Genomic DNA, 19,835 nt, shown 5'->3' on the forward strand with positions numbered 1-19,835 from the left:
CTTCAATCACCTTTTCCTAGCCCAGAGCACCGAGTCTTAAAGAACCAGGAGCTAAAAGGCCTTCCGCATGTGTTTGGGGCCCAGCCATGCTGTCCCCAGGTTTTTTCTTCCTGCCTGAGTCCTGGACCTCCCTGTAGCTCTCCCTTTCTCCAGTCTCTCTGCCAGGCTCATTGGCCAGGGCCAGATGACCAATCAGAAATTGTGCCAGGTCAGCCCTACAGCCCAGGGCAAAAAAAAAGTCAAAAGTTCCTGGGCACTAGTGAGACAAGGACCTCAGCCGTGTCCCTTGCGTGGCAGCCCAGCCCTCCTCCATCGAACCTCCTTTCTCAGGCCAGTGGCAAAGGATGGAAAGAGCCCTGGGCTGACAAAAAATGTCTGAAATGACCAGGCTAAGCTCCTCCCTGCACAGCCTCCCTGGTGGCTGCAAATCTCAACCCTCCATGCATACGCACACAGCAGGAGGCTCGAGTGACACCCTGGCTCCTCTACACTTCTGGCCAAGTCCTCCCCCTGACATGTGCTCCTGGCCAATACCGTGCCCCTGCCCTACAGTCCTCTGGTTTGGACCCAGCCTTCAGTGGGTCACCTGTGGGTGAGGGCGCAGGAGCCATTCCCCAGAATTCTCTCCACCTGGGAGCCTGCCCGGTCAGACTTGGGAGCAGGGTGGAAGGGAGGGGCTGAGTCTATGGCTCCCACATCCACAGAAGGGTAAGACCCCCATGGAACTCTTCCCAGTGATTTCCTCCCCCTGGTAACAAGATTCTTCCACAGAGATGTGAAATGTGGCACCCTGCACCTGGATGAAGGCACAAAGGTAGAGCCCACGGGTTGGGAGGGCACTCCTAGTAGAGCTGAGGTCTGCCACTTCTGTCCCTGGGGAGCAACAGGCTCTAAGGGATTTTGTCTGGGTAGGGCTAAGGACAGTGTTGTTGCTAGGGCAACGGATGTAGACCAGCTGGACTCCAGGCTTTTCCTGGTACCCAGCAGGCCAACACACCTGGCACTGATCACCACCCCAGAACCCCACCACTGCCTGTCCACACTCAGACATTCCGACTGCTGCTGCTTCCTGTGCTGTCTTTACCTAGCACTCCAGGGCTCAATGACACAATGTGGTTTGGGGCTGTCTGTGTGACAGCCACTGCAATTTCACAAGGACAGGTGTTGCAAGATGACCTGGCTGAGAGAGGCAGGAAGAAGGCATGAAGGGAGCCTCCTTGGATATGCATGCAGCAAGCACAGAGGAGTTGGGCTCCCAGGCCAGCAGCACGCAGGGGCACAGACCCTGAAGTGGCAGCAGGACTGGGAAAGGGAGGAGTGTGCAGACATCTTTTGTGACCCTGTCACTTCTCACGTGATACCCACGTCAAGCCCCTTGGCCTCACTGGAGCCTCTAGCCTTGAACATGGTCCTGTTTGGGTGGCTGCCTAGGGATTCAGCCCTCCCTGGCCAGCACTCACCTCTGTGCAGTGGCCACTGCCCCCACCACACCAGCTGAGCTGCAAGGGCCTCTCCTGCCCCTTTGGCTGACCTGAGCAGGCCCTGCACACCTGGCCAGAGGCCCACCTGCCCCTTCTTGTAATGTTGGTTGGTTCCCTGTGTCTTGCTCTCAATATGACCTTTGAAAAGATGCTCAAGGATTCCAGTACCACACACATGGCATGCTGGCTTCTTCAGTATTCAGCTCAAAAAAGGGCTCCATTTTCAGGAAGCCCTGCCCTCCTCTGCTCAGACTGCCTTTAAGAACTAGTCAGAGCTGGGTGCGGTGGCCAACGGCTGTAATGCCAGCGGCTTAGGAGGCTGAGGCAGGAGGATCATGAGTTAAAAGCCAGCCTCAGCAAAAGCGAGGTGCTAAGCAACTCAGGGAGACCCTGTCTCTAAATAAAATACAAAATAGGACTGGGGATGTGGTTCAGTGGTCAGGGCCCCTAAGTTCAATCCCCAGTATCTCCCCCTCACACAAAAGCAGAACTAGTCTGAGAAAAAGAACCAGGTTCCCTTGCTTCTGTTCTCTCTCTGTTCTGTATCTGAGGGGGTCCTTCCACAATATCGTATTTTTTTTTTTTTTCTTTTTATCCTGGTACTGGAGATTGAACTCATGGGCACTCAACCACTGAGCCAGAGCCACACCCCCAGCACTTTTTATTTTGAGACAGGGTCTTGCTAGGTTGCTTAGGGCCTCACTAAGTTGCAGATGCTGGCTATGAACTTGCAATCCTCCTGCCTCAGCCTCCCAGATGCTGAGATTACAGGCCTGCACCTTTGTGGTGCTGGGGATCGAACCCAGGGCCTCATGCTCGCAAGGTAAGCACTCTACCAACTGAGCTATCTCCCCAGACCCCCAATACCTTCTTAAACGGGGGTTACAGCTTGGACTCTCCCCCATCAGCCCTCAGTTTTCCCCTGCAGTAATCTTGCTTTCCCATGGGAATGAGATCATGCGCTCCGATGAAGTCTGATGAGGCCCAGTCCTGTGTCAGCTGGGCTTGTCTGACGGCGTCCGCCCGCCAGCATTATCCTTCCTCAGCAACTGTGCAGTGGTCCTGGTATCCGAACTGAGGCACAAAAATGTCCTATCCTCAGCCCCAGCCAAACTTCTCAGGATGCAAAGGACAAAGAGGACCTCCACCACGGGGTCCACGCCTCTGTGAGCAGTGCTTTCAGCTGGTCCAGGGTAGCATTTTGGGGATGTGGTAGTGAGAAGATGCTGAGAGCAAAGGAGCAGTCTGGAGGTGTCCCTGAGAGATCCTCTACAGGTCCTTCAGTGGCCACTTGACAGGGATTCTGGTGGATATGGTCTGTGCACAGGTCCAGTCCAGAAGTTTACTTATGCCAAGACACCTCCTCTCACTCCAAACCCACGGAAAAACTGAGCCTGCAACTCAGAAATCGGACCAGCCCGCCGTTCAGCAGCCATGGCTTTCGGGGGGTGACTTGCAAAATCGCCCCTGAGTGGGAAGAGTACACAGTGGGGTAATTAGGGCCGGAGGGGATGCTGCCGTAACGATGGCCCCCTTGGCCACGATCTAATCGCCAGCGCCATCACCTCGGACTCCAATCACTCCCGCCTCACACGTTGCTTTCGCATAGCTCCCGCGGGCCGCAGGCGCTGCCCTCCTCCGCCCCCACAACTGGTCAGTTGATTGGCTGAAACGTCCGCACACTCCCCGCCCCTGCTAAGGCATCGTCCCCAGGGGCGCAGGACCCCTGGCCTCCACTCTCGGACTCCAACTGCTGCGCCCGGGCGCGCGAGGGTAAACCTCGTGGGGGTGGGGATTCCCGCAGCGGCCGGCGGAGGACTGGAGAGAGGAGACCCAGCCGGGTCAGCCTCGGAGGCCCTAAGGAGCGCCCAGTGTCACAGGCTACCGGGCAGACACTGAGACATACGCTGTGTTTGTCCCAAACGTCAAGTCGAGAGTCGGGGAGAGAAGCTGGGCCCCTAGACGGTCGCAGCCTGTCAGGTCGCTGCTCTCCCTCCTGGGCCTGCCACCTCAACCCTACCTCTTCTGGCCTTTCTCTGCGGCCCAGGGAACGAGACCCAGCGCATCAGCCTTTCCTCGGCCACTTTATTGCCTTCGGCTCGAGATGAAGCCCGCAGGCGGCGGCCCCACAACCACCCAGGAGCTGGAGGCAGCGGACCTGCCCCTCTGCCCGCCGCTGCCCTGGCCCTGTCCCGCGGACGTGCGACTCTGCGGCCACCTGCGGAAGCAGAAGTCTCAGCGCCGCCGGTTCTTCGTGCTGCGGGAGGACCCGCCGCGCCTCGAGTACTACGAGAGCGAGAAAAAGTTCCGCGCCGGCTGCAGAGGTGGAGTGCGGCCCCGGCGCAGCGTGAGCCTGGCGGGCGCGTGCACCATCAGCAAACGCGCGGACGCGCGCCAGCGCCACTTGATCGTTCTCTACACGCGCGACAGCAGCCTGGGCGTAGCGGCGGCCAGCGAAGCGGAGCAGCAGGTGTGGTACGGCGCCATGCTCGAGGTGCGCGCCGCCGCCGCTGCCGCCGGTGAGGCCGGAACCCGGGCGGTCCAGTCCCGGGCCACCGGGAGGGTTGGGGCGGGGGGCGGATTGCAGACTTCATTTATCCGAAACCTGTTCCTCTCCCAGGTCAACTCCCGAAAGTTCATTATTAAGCGTTTACGTGTGTCCAGTCCTCCGGGGACCGTGACTCCAACTTCCTACCCCCGGAATCCCCTCTGATCAGCCCGTTGTCCTTCCAGATCCCAGCTCCCACGAAGACCCCGGAGCCTGGATCCTCGCTCCGTTCCAGGACGTCTGGCCCGTGACGCTGCGGCCAAAGGGGCTGGGGCGAACCCGAGGCTTGGGCAGCGGCGACTACCGCCTATGCCTGGGTTCCGGGGCCCTGAGCCTACTGCGGAAGCCCGGGGGCAGAGGATCCCGGGACATCCAGGCATTGCCGCCGCCCGCCCTGCGCCTGTCCCTGCTCAGCGTGCGCCGCTGCGGCCACGCAGACTCTTACTTCTTCTTGGAGCTGGGCCGCTCAGCGCCCACGGGTCCTGGGGAACTGTGGCTACAGGCACCCGACGAAGTGGTGGCCCAAAGCATCCACGAGACAGTCCTGGCCGCCATGAAGAGACTCGGAGGCAGTGGTGCTGGTGGCAGAGCTGAGCCACTGTCCAGGGACTCTTCGACCAGCACCTCCAGACCTCCTGTCCCCCAATCTTATGAGTCCCCGGCCTCTGCAGCCCAGCCAAGAGGCCTGGTTGAGAGGATGGAGCAAGCAACCCTTAAGACTTTGGCGAGGCTGGGGGTGGCAGCCTCGTACTCCGAGGGGTCTGATCCGGGCGCGGGCTACATCACCATGGGAGTCAGGAGTGACTACGAGCATATGGGGGTTAGCGAGGCAGACGGTTATGTGATAATGGGGCCCTCGGGTCTTTCTCTCGCCGTCAGCACGACTCCCCACCAGCCCCTTCAAGACTGGGGAGGCACCGAGTACGTGCCCATGAAGAGCTTTCCACCAGGGCCCTTTTCCGACAAGTCCAAGGCCCAGAAGCCTGGATCAGGGCAAGGCAGCACCAGGGACGGCTGGGGACATGCAGGTGATCCGCCCTGCTCTCTGCCGCCATCAAAGCTGGCTGGGGAGTACGTGTGCATCAAGTATGGGGCCCCAGACTTGGTAGAAACAGGCATTGCTAGGCTGGTGCCCCGCGACAGCTGCCTCAATTACGTCGACCTGGACCTGGTCCCTCTAGAGGCTCGTGGCCATGGCCCCGGGGCCGGCCCACACAGCTACGCGCGCATCGAGTTCTAGAACCTTTGGGAGGCGCCCGTGAGCAGACGCGGGCACTGGCCAGCGGCAGAGATGAAACCCAGCAAAGTTACCGATGTCCCCCCATCCTGCTCATGCATTCTAACACCCCCTACCGCGACTGAAAGGCCAACTCCTGGACCTCCAACCCAAGACTTGTAAGGGGCACGGGGCTGCCCCTTGGTCAGCTTTGTCTCATTCAGTTTCTCTTAAGGGAGAAAATTCCAGAACCTCTTCTACCTCCTCCCAACCCCACATCTACTCCTTCCCAAAATTACACACTTCTGAACTTTATCATTTGAAACCCTGATCCTGTTTCCCTGCAGAATTCCTACAGAATCAGACTCAGGTGGGCTTTGCTTATGCCAGATGAAGATTCCTATTTGGCCTGGTGTTCCTGCACACACCTGTAGCACCTTTGTGGGTCTCCTCTGAGCCAAAGAATAATCCCCATCTAGCCCTCCCCTGCCCAGCCCCAGGGCTGAACTCCCGGGGCCCCAGCTCAAGAAGAATGGGAATACCAGGATCTTAACCACTGGGCCTCCTCAGTCTGCCTCTCCCTGTGCCAAGAACAAGCCTGGCAGAGCTAACCAAGTCCTTGCTTCCTATAGGTTCAGCCTCAACCCTGTACTGTGGGCCACCACCCACCCATTAAAAGCACCCTGCTGGGTAACTGTCTTAGATTGGTGGATTTCCCTTCCCCATGGGGTTGGGTCAATGAGTGACAAGAATTCCAGGGAAGGACAGACAATGCAGTGGTAGAGGAAGAGAGCCCCCTGCCCCCATTCTGCCACCTGTCATAGGGAGCCTGTTTTGCAAACCAACACATTTTATTGTCAACAGAACCTGCCTGGTGAAGTGGGAGGCCTACTCTGCCGCCCCCTCCCCTGAGGGGTTATGGACAATGGGTGTCTGGAGTCTGTGGGAGCGATGGGTCAGTGTTTCCAGAACAGCTTTGGCTACCACTGGGGCCTGGACGGTCAGAAACAGGAACAGGGGCTGTGCTGCTGGCAGGGGGTGGGGAAGCTTCAGAGGAGCTGGGTCTCGGCTCCCCCTGACTCATCTGCAGCAGGCCAGTGAGGGCGATCAGTTCTGGCCCACTAAGCCAAGCAGTGGAGCAGCCCTGGGATGGAGAGGGGCAGACTGAGGGGGACATGATGGGAGGTGGGAGCAGCAGCTTCAGCGAGCCCATGGCCTGAGGAGAAAGAAAGGAAGTGTTTACTCCTAGGCTCCAAAGAAAGGCTCAGGGAAGGGTGTCAGGGTGGGACAGGGACAGTCACTCTCACCTGCTGAGGAGCCTCAGACAGGTACAGGGGTATACGCTGCCCAGGGGGCAGCAGAGGGTCCAAGAGAAAGACATCTTCAGAGCACATCACGGGGAGCCCTGAGGAGGAGAGCCTGCTAGGGTGGCAGCAAAGGGCTCCCAACCCAGCACCATGATTTCTGGCAGAGTCTGCTCACCACTTCTTCTGAGTAGAGGGCACTGGGGAAGTACCTGCATCCCTGGGCGGCGGCTCTGCATCCTGATGCGCTGGAGTGGGGGCCGAGGGCCTGATACCCCTGCCCGAGACCTCGTACATAGGCCAGAAGGAGGGATGACACAGGGTCCGGCCTGAGAAAGAGGTGCCTGACCCACAGCTGGCACCCTGTGGAGCAGGAAAGTCACTAGTCCCTACCCAAGACACCCCCACCACCCTGAGCCAGAACCATACAGTCTTCCCAACTCACCCACAGCAGCCGAGGTCTTGCTTTGGTCTCATAGTTGGGGTCCCAGGGTGACAGCAGGGTCATCCTTGAGGGAGCCACCTCCCAAGTCACCTGAGGGGAAAGTGGGACTGGGGGGTGCAGTTGAGGTTAGAACAGGCTCAGTCAGGGAGCCAGTCTTGGGGGTAAAGGCAGCAAGACCCTGTGCCTACCTGGGGTTTCTGGGGACTGCTCAGTAGACTGGCCTGGGGGCTGGCGGGGCAGGGGCTGCTCTCTCCTGGTCCAGGAAGGACGTAGGGCCTGGAGTTGCCCGCTGGGAAAGTGAATGAGATGCTTCACTCACTCACCTTCCCCTGTCCAAACACTTCCTTGGGCTTAGTGGCAAGGCCAAACGTGCCTGATCCGGGGGAGATTGAATGTAAAGTGCAGGGCGAAGGCACAGAGGGCCCCCAGTCCTATGTCCCCCAGTGGCTCCAGTCAAGCCCTCACCTGTCCTGTGGGGGTGTTTCTGGCTCCCCCAGGGCTTCCTCTCCAGAGTTCCAGGCCTCGCCTTGCTCACTGCCCGCCAAGGGGCCTGGTTCCTCCTGCGCCTCTTCCTCCTCCTCCTCCTCCTCCTCGCCTGTGCCCCTTGGCCGGGGCGGCCAGGGCAACATGCTGTGTCTGGGGGAGCGCAAGGCAGCGCCGCCGTGCCCCCAAGTCCGCTACCCGCCTGACCCTGCTGGGCCTCCCTCAACGCACAGCCCTGGCCTGCGCACAAGCCTAGGTCCACGGCGCACTTCCGAGGCCTCGCCGCGACGCCGGCGCCGCGTCTCCCCACCACGTGGCGCGTGCTCCCGCCGCGCTCCCGCGGGTGCCCCCTGGCGGCAGGGTTCACAAGCCCGACCCCGCCCTCGGCCCTGCACGAAACACGCACTGAGTGGGGCACTTCAGGCCGGGCCTGCAGAGGAGGGGATCCAGTTCCTGTGACGCCCGCGCTCCCTTAGACACACTCACACCTGAGGGCCAACCGAGAGGGCTTCCAGCTTCTCTTTATTGCGCTTGACACAACATCATGTCGGGTCTTCCATCCAGACCCTCAGCTGCAGGAGGTGGCCCCAGGGCAGAGGGGTGGCCCAGGTCCAGGGTCAGGCCAGAGGCCTCCCTCACCAAGTCCTTGTTAATGAGGTCTTCTGTTCCGGGGTCAGGCGGCCCTGCACCCCTACCTCCACCCCTAAGGCCGTTCCAGCAGTGCGTGGAGGACAGCAGCGATGTGGGGGAGACCCCTTCCGGGGGCCGCCTCCTCTTCCAGGATATGGTGGGGCTGGCACAGGGACTCCTGGGGGGAGGGGCCCAGGTTAATTTCCCCCTGGTGGTCCCCTCCACTCAGGTTCCCTGTCCAGGACAAGGTATTAAGAAGTGAAGGGGCATCCTGGTAGACACTGTGTTCACAGCTTGGGGACAAATGATGCACATGAAAGCCGTCAGCGGATAACAGAGAGGAGGTGACGTACAGGACCAAGGTTCAGGGGGCAAGGGAGGCCTGTCATTTCCAGAGGGAAATGTTGGAACAGGCAGGCTGGCACACAGAGCCCAGGGGGCCCCACCAGGAGGAGCAGATGCAAACACACACAGAGGCGGCCACAGTCTGTACAGTTTATACAGAACCAGGGACCCAGCCTGGGCCCCCATATCCCCTACAAATATAGAGTTCTCTCTACAAAATAGAGATAATTTAGTCCCCCAGAGCAGCCAGTGGGGGTAAGGAGGAGGAGGGGAAGAACAGAACCAAGCTCCTGCCGCTCCTCTGGGAAGCAGAGGGCTGGGCCTGGCTGGGACGGGAAGGAAAGGGCAGGAAGGCACCATCAGCACTGAGAGGGTGAGGGGCAGTGAGTGAGGGGCTACAGGAGGGGGCCCAGAGGCAGGGAGCCCAGGGTCTGGGGACACCAGAGTGGGGCCTCTGAGGTCAGTGTTTGTGAGGGGGGCACACTAGTGTCTTTGGTAGGGGCTGAAGGCACCACTGGTGGGGATGCGGTTGAGCAGGAGTCTTATAAATAGAAATGGGGGAGGGGGTGACTTCAGTCCTAGGAACCCAGGAGCCAGGTGTAGACGACACAGAGCAGCAGCATGAGGACCATGTAGAAGAAGACGAAGCCACCCAGACCAGAGGGGGGCCAGACAGGCGGGGGGGCCTTGCCCCCCACCCGCCTCACAGCCTCTAGTGTGGTCCACAGCCCCTGGGTGGTGCCCTGGAGGAGATCCGAGGGCGAGCACAGGTCAGCCTGGGAAGGGAGGGTAGGGCAGATGGACAAGGACAAAGGACAGATGTCAGCAGCAGCAGCAGCCAGCCCTTCCCACCCCTGCCCTCACATGCCAAGGCCAGAGCCATGCCAACAAGCAGACATGCAGGGCTGGGAGACGTGTGGGTGAGGGTATGCGATGTGCTTCCTCCAGGAGCAGACACCCCTGTGAACAGAACCCTGCCATCCATGCACTGTGACCAGCTGAGCCCAGGGCACTGCCACCCTCTATAGTAGACAACAGCCCCCATACCTCAGGCACCCCCATTTTTCGACAGGCTTCTAAGAAACTCTCCACATTCTTCCGAGATTTAAGGGCACTGAGCTTTGGCTGAGGGTGGGTAATGAAAGAAAGGAGAGTAAGGGAGAGGCCACAGAAGTCCCTGACCCATCCCCTACTTCCTCCCTGCACCCCAACTGACCACAGCAGGTGAGGGTACATGAATGAAGGGCACAGAGCGAGGCCGCAGCTGGTTGGCCAGCTGACAGAGGATGACCCCATTGGCCAGAGCCTCGCCCAGGTCCTCTGGCAAGGGCTGCTGCAACCGGGACTCAAGGACCTGGGAGTAAGGGAGAGAGAAGCAGATGGGGTCAGATAGCAGGGAAGGCATGCCTGCCCCTTTCCTACAGGAGCACCAGGGTGGGAAAGAGGGCGCTGAGGGAGGGAGGACACTGGACACTCAGCACCATGCTGAGCCCAGGCCCAGCCCTGCAGCTCCCACCTCTGCTCACCTGGCGCACTTGAGAAATTAATTCCTTCTCATCTGGAACCTGGGGTGCTGGCCGAGGTCTCAAGACAGAGTCTGGGGAGGAGGGGCCTAAGAGGAAGAGGAAGGCATGGGTGGTCTCCTCTACACACCGTTGACTCAGTAGCCAGCTGCCAGTGTCCAACACCTACACTTCTTGTCTCTCCACTTGTGAGATTTTTCAACACAAAGGGACAACAGACCCACAACGCTTACAGGTCAGTAGTCCCGTGGTCAGGGCTTGCTAAAGGTAGGCAGTGCAAGGGAGAGCGGGAAGACCCACCTGAACCACTCTGAGAGGAGGAACGGAAGAGGAAACTGTTTGGTCTCTGAATGGAGCCCAGCGGCCGGGGAACAGGTGCTGTTCCTGGGGGCCAGAGCCAGGGAGAGGGACAGGTGAGAAAGACATTCCCTCAGTGTCCCACTCTTCTCTCAGGCCACCAGGTCCCAACCACCTCCATCTCTTCCTACCTGCTTCAGCCACAGGCAGGGGCTCCTGGGAAGCAGGGGCAGACACAGGGACTCCCTGCCCTCCTGAAGTTCCCAGTTGTGTGGTATTGGACTTAGGCAGCCCGCTGAGGGACAGAAAAGGAATTAAAGGGGATGGTCAAGGAACTGGTGTGTGGGGAGAGGTCCCAGGGAGGAAAACCTACTTGTAGGTAGCCTGAGTGGATGAGATGGCAGCACCTCCCCCGGCAGCCCTGATCCCCAGCTTCAGGAAACTGGAAGAAGGAAGAGAGGTGGAGTCAGCTGGCCAGGCATGCCACAGACCCAAGGGGCAGAGCAGCTCAGGAGGTGCCTGTGTCCACCCATGGCCCAGGCCCACTGTCCAGCAATAGCCCCAGTCTGCCCTGAGCCCACACCTGTCCTTTCTGGGGGCCCCCCACCCCCCACTCTGTTGCTGCTGCTGCTGCTGCTGCTGCTGCTGCTGCTGCCGCCGCTCCCGCTCCTGCCACAACTGCAAGGTGTCAGGGCGCCGCCGTTCCTCCCCTGCAGGTTCCTCCCGCCTGAGGATGAAGACAGGGTAAGAAAGAAATACCGATGGTCAGGGAAAGGAGGGGGTCCCAGGACTGCAGGCCCAGGGCAGTGTGGGCTCAGGAGCTGGGCTACCTGCTGCTCAGGGTCCTCTCTCCATCCCCTGCTGCAGGGCTTAATTCAGGAGGCCGCTGCTCCTGAAGAGAGAACACAGGAGCTGAAGGAATCCTGATCCCCAAGACTGCACCACCTCCCTCCCTCCAGCTCCCCTCCTGGAGGAGGGACATGGCTGGTCCTCACCTCAGCGGCACCTCGCTCTTCCTCTTCCCCCGGGAAATGGCTGTCAATGAAGTCGATCTGCTCTGGGTCTCCATCAGCTGGAGAGGCAGGGAGCATCAGTCGGCAAGCAGACTTTGGGGCCTTTGGTCTCGTCCTCCCTATACCTCCCTGGCCCCATCCCACTACTCACCAGAGCCATCCTCCCTCCGTTCTTTGGGGACCCGAGGTTCCCGGGCCAGCTCCGAGATCCGGAATGACAGCTCTGAAAATTCATCTGTTGACTGTAAAAGCAGAAGCACATGGGAGGTGGGCTCTCTGCAGTGCTGAGGGCTCACATGAGGCCAGCCCTGGGGGATCCTGTGAGGGACTGGGATTGGAGTCTGTTGCTGAGCCAGCCCCCCTGGGATGGTGGGGAGAGGGAAAAAGAGCTCCAGTCACTGCCTGTCACTCTGAAAGTCAGAGGTACAAGGCAAAGTGTCCCAGTGCACAGGTTCTCTTCCAGGGCCTCCGCCACCCATCGCCCTTGGAAAAGACCCTTACCTCATTACCAGACCACCTCTTGCTGCCGCTGTCAACGCTGTGGAAACCTGAGTCCAGCCCGCCATCGTACCGCCGTCCCGGAAATAAATCCTCAGCAGGGCTGGGGCCAGCCAGGGAGACCTGATCAGCCCCATGCTGACAGCACCCACATCCTCCTACAGGAAATCAGGGGGTCTCTGGGGCAAGGAGGGGGCGTGAAGTATCCAAGGACTTCCTTCCTTCCTACCGGGACTTACCAGGGACTGAAACTTGGGGGTCGGGAAGGGACCAGGTCCCCCAGGGCAGCCCCACGACGTGCAGCCTCTGTTGATAAGTACTTAAAGATGTGGAGCTTCCCCTTCAGGCAGATCTGCGTGAAGAGGCACAGGAAGGAGAGTGAGGGGGAAAAGCAGCCCTCCAGATCTGGATACCAAAGATGCCAGAGTAACAGCCCCACTCCTGCCTAACCTCATCCCTGTCCCAGGATCTACCCAGCACCTCACCTGAGCAGGCGGGCATTGCAAGGGGTTGCTGTCCAACAGAATGACCTGCAGATGCCTGAGGCGGCAGAAGGAGACCGGGATGTGGGACACACGGTTACAGGAGAAATCCAGGCGGACCAGAGGAAGGTCCCCCAGCTCTGGGGGTGGGTGAGGGAAGAGTCAAGAGCAGGCCTGAGCCTGGGACCTTGTGCTCCCTTCCTCACCCTCTGTTCTGGCGGTTGGTCACCCGTGGCTCCATCACAGCCTCTACCCTGGCTGCCTCAGGTCAGCCCCCAGAAGCAAGTTTCCTGTTCCTCTTCCCATTCACTTCTGGTGCCTACAAGGCCTATCTAGACTTGAGTTCCTGCCCAGCCCCCACCTGTCTGTTCAGATGCAACTGATCCTTCACCCTCAAGTAATCGGCACAAGACATAAGTCCATCTGTCACACCCACTGCTCAAACTCTTCCTGCGCCATACAGCCAAGTCTGCTGAGGCTGTGTGAGCTGTGCCTGCCCAAGAGCACACTGGCTGCAGCCTCATCTCTCCTGTGCTAGCCAAGACCTGCACTGGGCTAGGCTCTGTCTATCCACAGGGAGGGTGACTTTTGTTAATTCCTGAAAAGGCACAGTCTGGATTTGTGGCAGCTCTAGACACATGATAAAAAAACACAGCCTCAAGCCCAAGCTTTCATGATCTGGCTCCACTCACATCTCCCACCTTGCTGCCTGCCCCTCTGGACCCTCAGCTTCTGGGCCTTTCCACATCCTGTACACTCAGCTGGGAGTGAAAACATTCTATCTTAATGTTCAGCTTAAGGGTCCATGAATCTTTCTGGACAGCTCAGGGTCATGGAACTCACTGCTCCTTCTGTGTGTCCCCAAGGCATTTTGCTTGGATCTCTTTTGTGGCCCAGGCAGAGCCCTGAACAAATGTTTATTTATACCCCTACTGCTATGTGTTGAATGTGTCCCCCAAATTTCATGGGTTGAAATTAATCCCCAAAATCATATGTAATGGTATTTGGAGGTGGAACCCGTGGTAGGCGACTAGGTCATGGGAGCTCTGTCCTCATGAATGGACTAATCCACTGATGGATTAATGGATTAATGGGTTGTTGAGGGAGTGGTTTTGTTTTAAAAGCAAGCTCTCTGGCATGCTTACTGTCTTGCCACGTGATACCCTCTGCAAACTATAATGCAGCACAAGGGCCTTACCAGTTGCTAAGCAGATGCTGGTGCTCTGCTCTTAGATTTCCCAGCCTCTAGACCCATGGGCCAAAAATTGTTATTCTTTTTTGGGGGGGATGGGTACTGAAGATTGAACCCAGGGGCACTTTTACCACTGAGCTACATTCCCAGTCCTTTTTACATTTTTGAGATAGAGTCTTGCCAAGTTGCTGAGGGTCTCACTACATTACTGAGTCTGAGTTTGAACCTGTGATTCTCCTGCCTCAGCCTCCCAAGTCACTGGGATTACACTTGTGCAACACTGTGCCTATCTAAATTTCTGTTCTTTACAAATTATTTGGTCTCAGATATTTTGCTACAGAAAAGGAATATGATTTAAGATGCCTACTGACTTATAAGAAAGAGGGAAGGTACGGAAAGGGGTGGGGAAAGGCAAAGAAAATGAATGACCAGCTGACTCCCCTCTTGTTCTTCAAAACTAAGGTCAATCCCAGCAGCTCAGGAGGCTAAGGCAGGAGGATCATGAGTTCAAAGCCAGCCTCAGCAAAAGCAAGATGCTGAGCAACTCAGTGAGATCCTGTCTCTAAATAAAATTAAAAACACAGCTGGGGATGTGGCTCAATGGACAAGTACCTGAGTTCAATCTCTGGTACCCACCCCCCGCCAAAAAAAAAGATCACACCCTTAAGGCCCTTCCTGCCTTGGCCTGGCTTGCCCTTCTAACTGCAACCACCTCCGTGCTGGAGCCTGCTCCTTCCCACCTCCATGCTTTGCACATGGTGGTTCCTCTGCATGGATAAAGGATGGAGAATTCTCCTTCCAAAGTCAGCTTATGCTGTGCCTGAGCCTCTGGGAAGAAGGTCTACTGAGGTTGCCCAAGCAGAGCCCTGCCTCCCCTCTAGCTCCTGGGGCTTCAGCATCCTGCTCTAGTGGTTCCCTATGAATGTTTGTCTTTCCCCATTAAAGTCATTAAACCCTTGACAGTTGGCCCCAATCTCAGTCACATCACCCACATCCACCTGGCTCTCACATCTACCTGGCTCTTATGTAAAATGCAGGAAGGACACACACATACAAACAGTGCTGCCAAATAAAAGAAGGTGTGTCTGATCCCAAGCAGAGTCAATCAAATGTTGGTGTGTCACAACTAGCTCGCTATGATGGGGCCACTTGGGCTTGAGCATGACTCGTGACTCAAAGCCCTGGATGCAGAGCAAGGTGGGGTTCATGGTGATGCTGGGTGACTGTGAAGGTCCCTTCTAACCTTGAGATTCTACATGGAGCTAACCCACTCACCTACTCCCCTTTCTGTCCCTGTTCCCATATTTGTAAAATAGAGATAGTAATCTATGCTTTAACAGTCTGAGGGTTACTATGTTGAAGGACAAATAAAACCATTTACAGTTTGCTTTAAATATTGTAAAACCCTGTACAACTAAGACATGATTCTTCTTTAAAGATTCCTTGCCTGTGACTTCTTCAAAGGAGATGCATTATTTCGAACTGAATGCTTGATTCCCCAAAAATTCATACCCTTGAAATTGTAACCCTCAAAGGATGGTGTGGGGTCTTTGGATGTTAACATAGGTCATAAGAGTACAGCCCTCATGAATGCATCAGTGCCCTTATAAAAGAGACCTCTGACAGTCCTCCTTCCTGCTCTCCACCAAATGAAAAGTTGGCAATCCCAGAAAACTTGGCAACAAGAAGAGGGCTCTTACCAGAACCTGACCACACTGGTATCCTGATCTTGGTCTCCTAGCTTCCAAAACTAAGAAATAAGTTTTTGTTGTTTATAAGCCACCCAGCCTGTGGTATCTTTGTTATAGCAGCCTGAGACAATGGAGACACACACATACAAGCCCCTCACCCAGTTCTTCATTTTCCTTACCATCAGGCAGGGTGCTGATCTGATTCCTTCGAACGTTGAGATCCCGCAGGGAACGAAGGCTACACAGTTCCACGGGGAGGGATTGCAGCTCATTGCTGCTTACATCCTGGAATCAAGAAAGCAGTAGGGAAGGGGCCATAAGACTAGCATCATCAGAAACTGTCCTCTTGTCTTTCCTGGCTACTGGCCTTTAGTCCAAGCCTTTTGCCAAGGGTGCTTTCTGCTTTCCCCAGTTTTTCCCCAAACAGTCTCTAATGCCTGGCTCGGTAGTCTTCTAGCCCTGTTCCCCATCCTCACAAGCTGTCGCAGGCTTCCCAAGGTGCCAATGTCAGGAGGCAGGGCTCCCAGCTTGTTGTTGCTGACAATGAGCACTCGCAGCGGCAGCTGGCAGATGTATGGTGGCAGCGATGACAGCTGGTTTCGGCTGTGGAAGGGAGAAAAGCAGCAGGCTTATTCCCCAGTCGTGGCATCCTAGCTCCGCCCAATTTCAGGGACAGGAAGGGTCATTCAGGGTACTGGTCCTTTAGGCCAGTAGAGACCAGCTCCTTCCCTACCTGAGGTTGAGGTAGGTGAGGGCTGTGAGATTCCCCAAGGCTGGGTTCAGGCATCTCAGGCAATTATGGTAGAGGCTCAGGCCCTCCAGGGACACCAGCTGGCATGCTGCCTCAGGCACCTCGGGAAACCGGTTCCGGGACAGGTCTGGGGAAAGCAAGTGTCAGAGGAGAGCTGTGGAAAGCCCTGCACAGGGGGACTTTGAATGTCCCCTGAATCAGTCACATAGCTGTCCATCCCCAGCAGACCTAAAGAATCAGGCCCATAAATCTGTGCTCCCTGGAGAAACAACAAAGTCTTCCGCAAACTGGAGTACACTCCAAGCATGACCAGAATGGCAAAGGGAAGGCAAAGGCCTTAGGATTACCAGGCTGGAGAAGCCCAGATTTGGGGCAGGGTAGGGATACACCATGAACACCATCTTCCATCCCCAGATGAAGAGCTCTCCTGGAAGGGTGGCTGAATTTTGTAACTCTGTGGTCCCTTGTGTTCTGAGATGCCAGGAGAGGTAGAAGGCAAAAGGTCATAGGAGAGGGTTGTGCTCCCAACACAATAGTAAGGTGGGGGCTAGGGCATGGTAGAGCATGTGGCTAGCATACACAAGGGCCTGGGTTCAATCCCCAGCACCAAAAAAGTAAAGAAAGAAAGAAGTAAATAAAATAGTAAGGTGATAGGCTGAAAAGCTCAAACAGAGAACATGAAAAACATCTGGGACTACTAAAAGAGTCCTTCTAACTCAACCGGTTTTCAACCCAGGGGAAAACCAGGGGTCACTATATCCTGGCGTTAGAGATTAAGACCTGTGACACTGAATACAGGTTTTTGTTTGTTTTTCACCAGCCCCAAGACGAAGGGACTATGAAGTTTCATATTCTCAAGGACAGAGATGAAAAGGGAGAAGGCTGAGACAGAGCTGGGAGCCAGTGTCCTAGGTCCTTCCCATCTCGGCTCCCTTGCTTCAGGGTTGGCCCCCTTCTCACCCTCTTCTAGCCCACTGGCCTTCCTCTACTTCCCCTCTGACTGACCCAGGTCTCAAGAGTTCGGGCACCTTGCATGTATCTCAGGCATGTCAAAGAGCAGAGGGGATAGAAGGGGAAGAGGATGTGAGAGGAGGGAAGGGGCCGTTACCTACTCTTTATCTCAAGCAGTGGCTTGCCGTGGCAGTGCCAGGAGGCGGGACTGGAGAGTCCCTTCAGAGTGGAGACACTGGCTGCATAGACCTATAGAAGTCTGTGTCTGTTTGCCCAGCCCAGTCCACACTGGGAGGGGCCCAGGCCTGCTGGGGAAGTCCCAGGCAACAAAACTTCGAGGGCCTTCTGATGGAGGGGGGTTGGTGGCGGGGAGAGCCAAAGCAAGGGGTAGGTGGAGAAGCTGGGACATATTCCCCAAGGAAATGAGTCTTGTGAAAGGAAATCAAGTGGAAATTATCCATCAGGTTGTTTCTCTATATTAGCCAGGGCTGAGGACAGCCTGATGTCCCAAAAATCACTCCCTTTCCCACTCTGCTCCAGCCCTGGTGCACAAAGACAGAAGACCTAGCACCAGAGAAGACAGTTCCGGAGAGGGTAGGAGGACAGCATCTGTTTCACCCACCCGCACTCAACACCTGCCTGCTTCCTTTGTGCCTACTAATGTATTTTGTGTGTGTGCGTGTGGATGAAGGGGGTGGAAACCAAGTTCTGATGGGGTAAGCTAGGAACGGAAGGGAGCCCAGGCTGGAGGAGGGCAGGGCCCAGGGGGCACAGGATGTGGTCTAGGAGAGAATGAGCTACACTTCTCCTTTGCTAGAGTGGCCCCTCCTCCCCCACCTTAGGACTCTTCCTACTATGGGGTGCGGGGAACAGCATGGGGTTTTAGGGGCCTAAGCATAGGAAACATTCAGGGAAAACCAACAGCCCAAAAAGCAGGAGAGAGTTCAGAATGATTTGGCAGCAGACTGCTGAAGCAGTATTCTTAGTTAGAAGATGAGGAGATGAAGAGGACAGGATAAGGGCAACTCTATGTTTTTGTCACTTCCCCTTTCCACTCCAGGCTAGGAGAACTCTGTTTGGGGAATGCAGACAGAAAAGAGAGATCTGGATGAGATGGAACCTAGCTGGCCTAGAACCTAGGCCCTGAAAGGCCTGAGAAGGGTACACAGGGGTTCTAAGGATCCTGGGATTTTCCCACTTCACTACACAAGGGGCCCTGGCTGCACCCTGAGCGGGAATGCTGGGGGAGGAGGCTGGGAGGGGGGCAGGAGCTGGGAGGAGCCCCGGAGTTCTTGGTAGTTTTCCCCAAGAGTCCACTCACTGAGACAGAGCCCTAAGGAAGTACAGAATAACATTTGGTCTTTGTCAAAAAACAAGCAAGGGGAGGGGAAAGGGAACAGACGGCGAGTGTCACACAGCTGCTGAGGTCAATCTGGAGCTTGGGGGTTGGAGGGGGGCCTGGGAAGGATAGGAAGGGCTTGTGGGGCTCACTCATTTCCTGAACTCACACACAACACAGTGGACAAGAAAAGCAAAGAGGTTTAAACTGGTTCTCCCCAGAATGGTGGGGGGAGTGTGTGCCTGAGCCAGCCTGAGTGTTTACAGGTGGTCAGTCACCTGTTTGAAGAAAAATACACTCTTTCATCCAGTCCCAGGGCCCCGGCCTTGAAGATAAGAAGTGGAGGAGGCTCCGCACACCCCAGCCTAGACTGGGGTGGAGCTGGGGAATGCAATCCTCCCCTCTTCTGATCCCCACCCCCAGCTGCCAGCACAAGGTCACAGGTTGCCTCCTGAGCAACTGAGGCCTGACTCACCTGTCAAAGTAGAGTCCCCCACCAGCTACCATCAATAGACACTAGGATGCAGAAAGCGTGATTAGAGGGATTCTGAGGACGGGGAGTGAAAGAAGAGTCTCCAGGGGCCAGTACTCTCAGCTAGGAGATAGATTTCCTTTCAGCATGTCCCTCCCCCAGAGAAAGCAGAAATTGAAAAGGGAATTCTAGGATCCCTATGAGGTCACAGGCTCCAAAGTGACTTCACAGACGCAGGAAGGAGAGAGTCTCAAACAAGGGGATCAGGGTAATGAGCTGAAAAACAGGGAGAAGAGTTAGGGGAGGTAGATTTGCTTCTTTCCCATAGGCTGGCTGAGTGAACAGTGGAGAGGGCCGGGGACGTTAGGGGGCGGGACTACGGCAAAGCAAGCAATAATTTCGCGTTGTTAGATGCGACCTCGGGAAGGGGGTGCCTGGGGCTGTTCGGATATCGGTGGAACGGGGGAAGGAGTTGGAGACAACGAGAAGGGAGAGAAAGTGTAGTTAGAAAAGTCCGTGGGGGCTGCTTATGGAACGATCAGAACTATGGTGGAAGAAGTCATGCAAATGATCCAACCAGGTGAGGGGCGGGATCACTCTACAGGTGCGCAATATGCAAATAAGAGGGGAAGTGTCTCACAATGCTCGACTAGAGACTGAGTGTTCTGTGCAAACTAGAAGTGCGCTCATTGTCCGGTGTTTCTTACAGCGGGGTGGGGGTGGTCGCAGTTTTATGCCAATCAGGAGGGGCGTGCACCCCCACCGCCAGGTGAAGGGGCGGGTCAAACTCGCAGGCGGGGAGGGGGAACAAGAGGGGGCGGGGTTATGCAAATGAGGGTCGCAGTTGGACCCTGGGCCGGGCGCACTCACCAGCCTGGGTGATGTCTGACAGGTCGTAGCTGCGGGCCGCGCCCCGGGGGAAGTGCTTCAAGCGCCGGTTAGACAAGTTAAGGGTCCCGGTGGCCACGGCCTCCTCTAGGGCCCGCTCTGCGCTGCGGCTCCCGGGCAGACCCGGAGACCCTGGCACGGAGATTGTGGCCGCCGACTCCTCACCCCCGGCGGCGAGAGGGGCCGCTACCGCTGCCGCCATCCGCTCCCGGCGGCTCCGGCTGCCTGACTGACGGGACCGGCCGTCCCTCCTTCCCCCTCCCCCTCCTTGGAGCCGCCGTAGTCG

At 56.9% G+C, this 19,835-nt stretch overlaps 3 protein-coding genes across 5 annotated transcripts; 1 reads left to right on the top strand and 2 right to left on the bottom strand.

Annotated features, from left to right (window-relative positions):
* The first annotated feature begins 2,972 nt into the window (after positions 1-2,972).
* LOC306649799 (insulin receptor substrate 2-B-like) lies at positions 2,973-5,949 on the top strand. The gene is made up of 2 exons (XM_079121106.1): positions 2,973-4,000; positions 4,215-5,949. The coding sequence occupies exons 1-2, from the start codon at positions 3,586-3,588 to the stop codon at positions 5,267-5,269; spliced, it is 1,470 nt and encodes a 489-aa protein (XP_078977232.1). The 5' UTR covers positions 2,973-3,585; the 3' UTR covers positions 5,270-5,949.
* Positions 5,950-6,029: 80 nt separating this feature from the next.
* On the bottom strand, positions 6,030-7,826 carry SAP25 (Sin3A associated protein 25). Its single transcript, XM_079121102.1, has 6 exons — positions 7,460-7,826; positions 7,183-7,283; positions 6,995-7,101; positions 6,762-6,912; positions 6,553-6,650; positions 6,030-6,461 (listed from the first exon to the last, which is right to left on the bottom strand). The coding sequence occupies exons 1-6, from the start codon at positions 7,621-7,623 to the stop codon at positions 6,162-6,164; spliced, it is 921 nt and encodes a 306-aa protein (XP_078977228.1). The 5' UTR covers positions 7,624-7,826; the 3' UTR covers positions 6,030-6,161.
* A 153-nt stretch (positions 7,827-7,979) lies between these two features.
* On the bottom strand, positions 7,980-19,830 carry LRCH4 (leucine rich repeats and calponin homology domain containing 4). Of its 3 annotated transcripts, none has more exons than XM_079121096.1 (18): positions 19,532-19,830; positions 15,882-16,026; positions 15,625-15,751; positions 15,328-15,433; positions 12,269-12,405; positions 12,023-12,135; positions 11,787-11,886; positions 11,437-11,527; positions 11,268-11,344; positions 11,103-11,164; positions 10,856-10,999; positions 10,646-10,714; positions 10,464-10,567; positions 10,276-10,359; positions 9,979-10,064; positions 9,669-9,806; positions 9,500-9,577; positions 7,980-8,285 (listed from the first exon to the last, which is right to left on the bottom strand). In XM_079121096.1, the coding sequence occupies exons 1-18, from the start codon at positions 19,749-19,751 to the stop codon at positions 8,181-8,183; spliced, it is 1,986 nt and encodes a 661-aa protein (XP_078977222.1). In that variant the 5' UTR covers positions 19,752-19,830; the 3' UTR covers positions 7,980-8,180. The 3 variants fall into 3 exon arrangements, with proteins under 3 accessions (XP_078977222.1, XP_078977220.1, XP_078977221.1); XM_079121094.1 differs by lacking the exon at positions 7,980-8,285 and adding an exon at positions 8,589-9,228; XM_079121095.1 differs by lacking the exons at positions 7,980-8,285; positions 10,646-10,714 and adding an exon at positions 8,589-9,228.
* Positions 19,831-19,835: the final 5 nt, after the last annotated feature.

The sequence above is a fragment of the Sciurus vulgaris genome, assembly GCF_902686455.1.
Source record: "Sciurus vulgaris genome assembly, chromosome: 18".
NCBI classification, from domain to species: domain Eukaryota; kingdom Metazoa; phylum Chordata; class Mammalia; order Rodentia; family Sciuridae; genus Sciurus; species Sciurus vulgaris.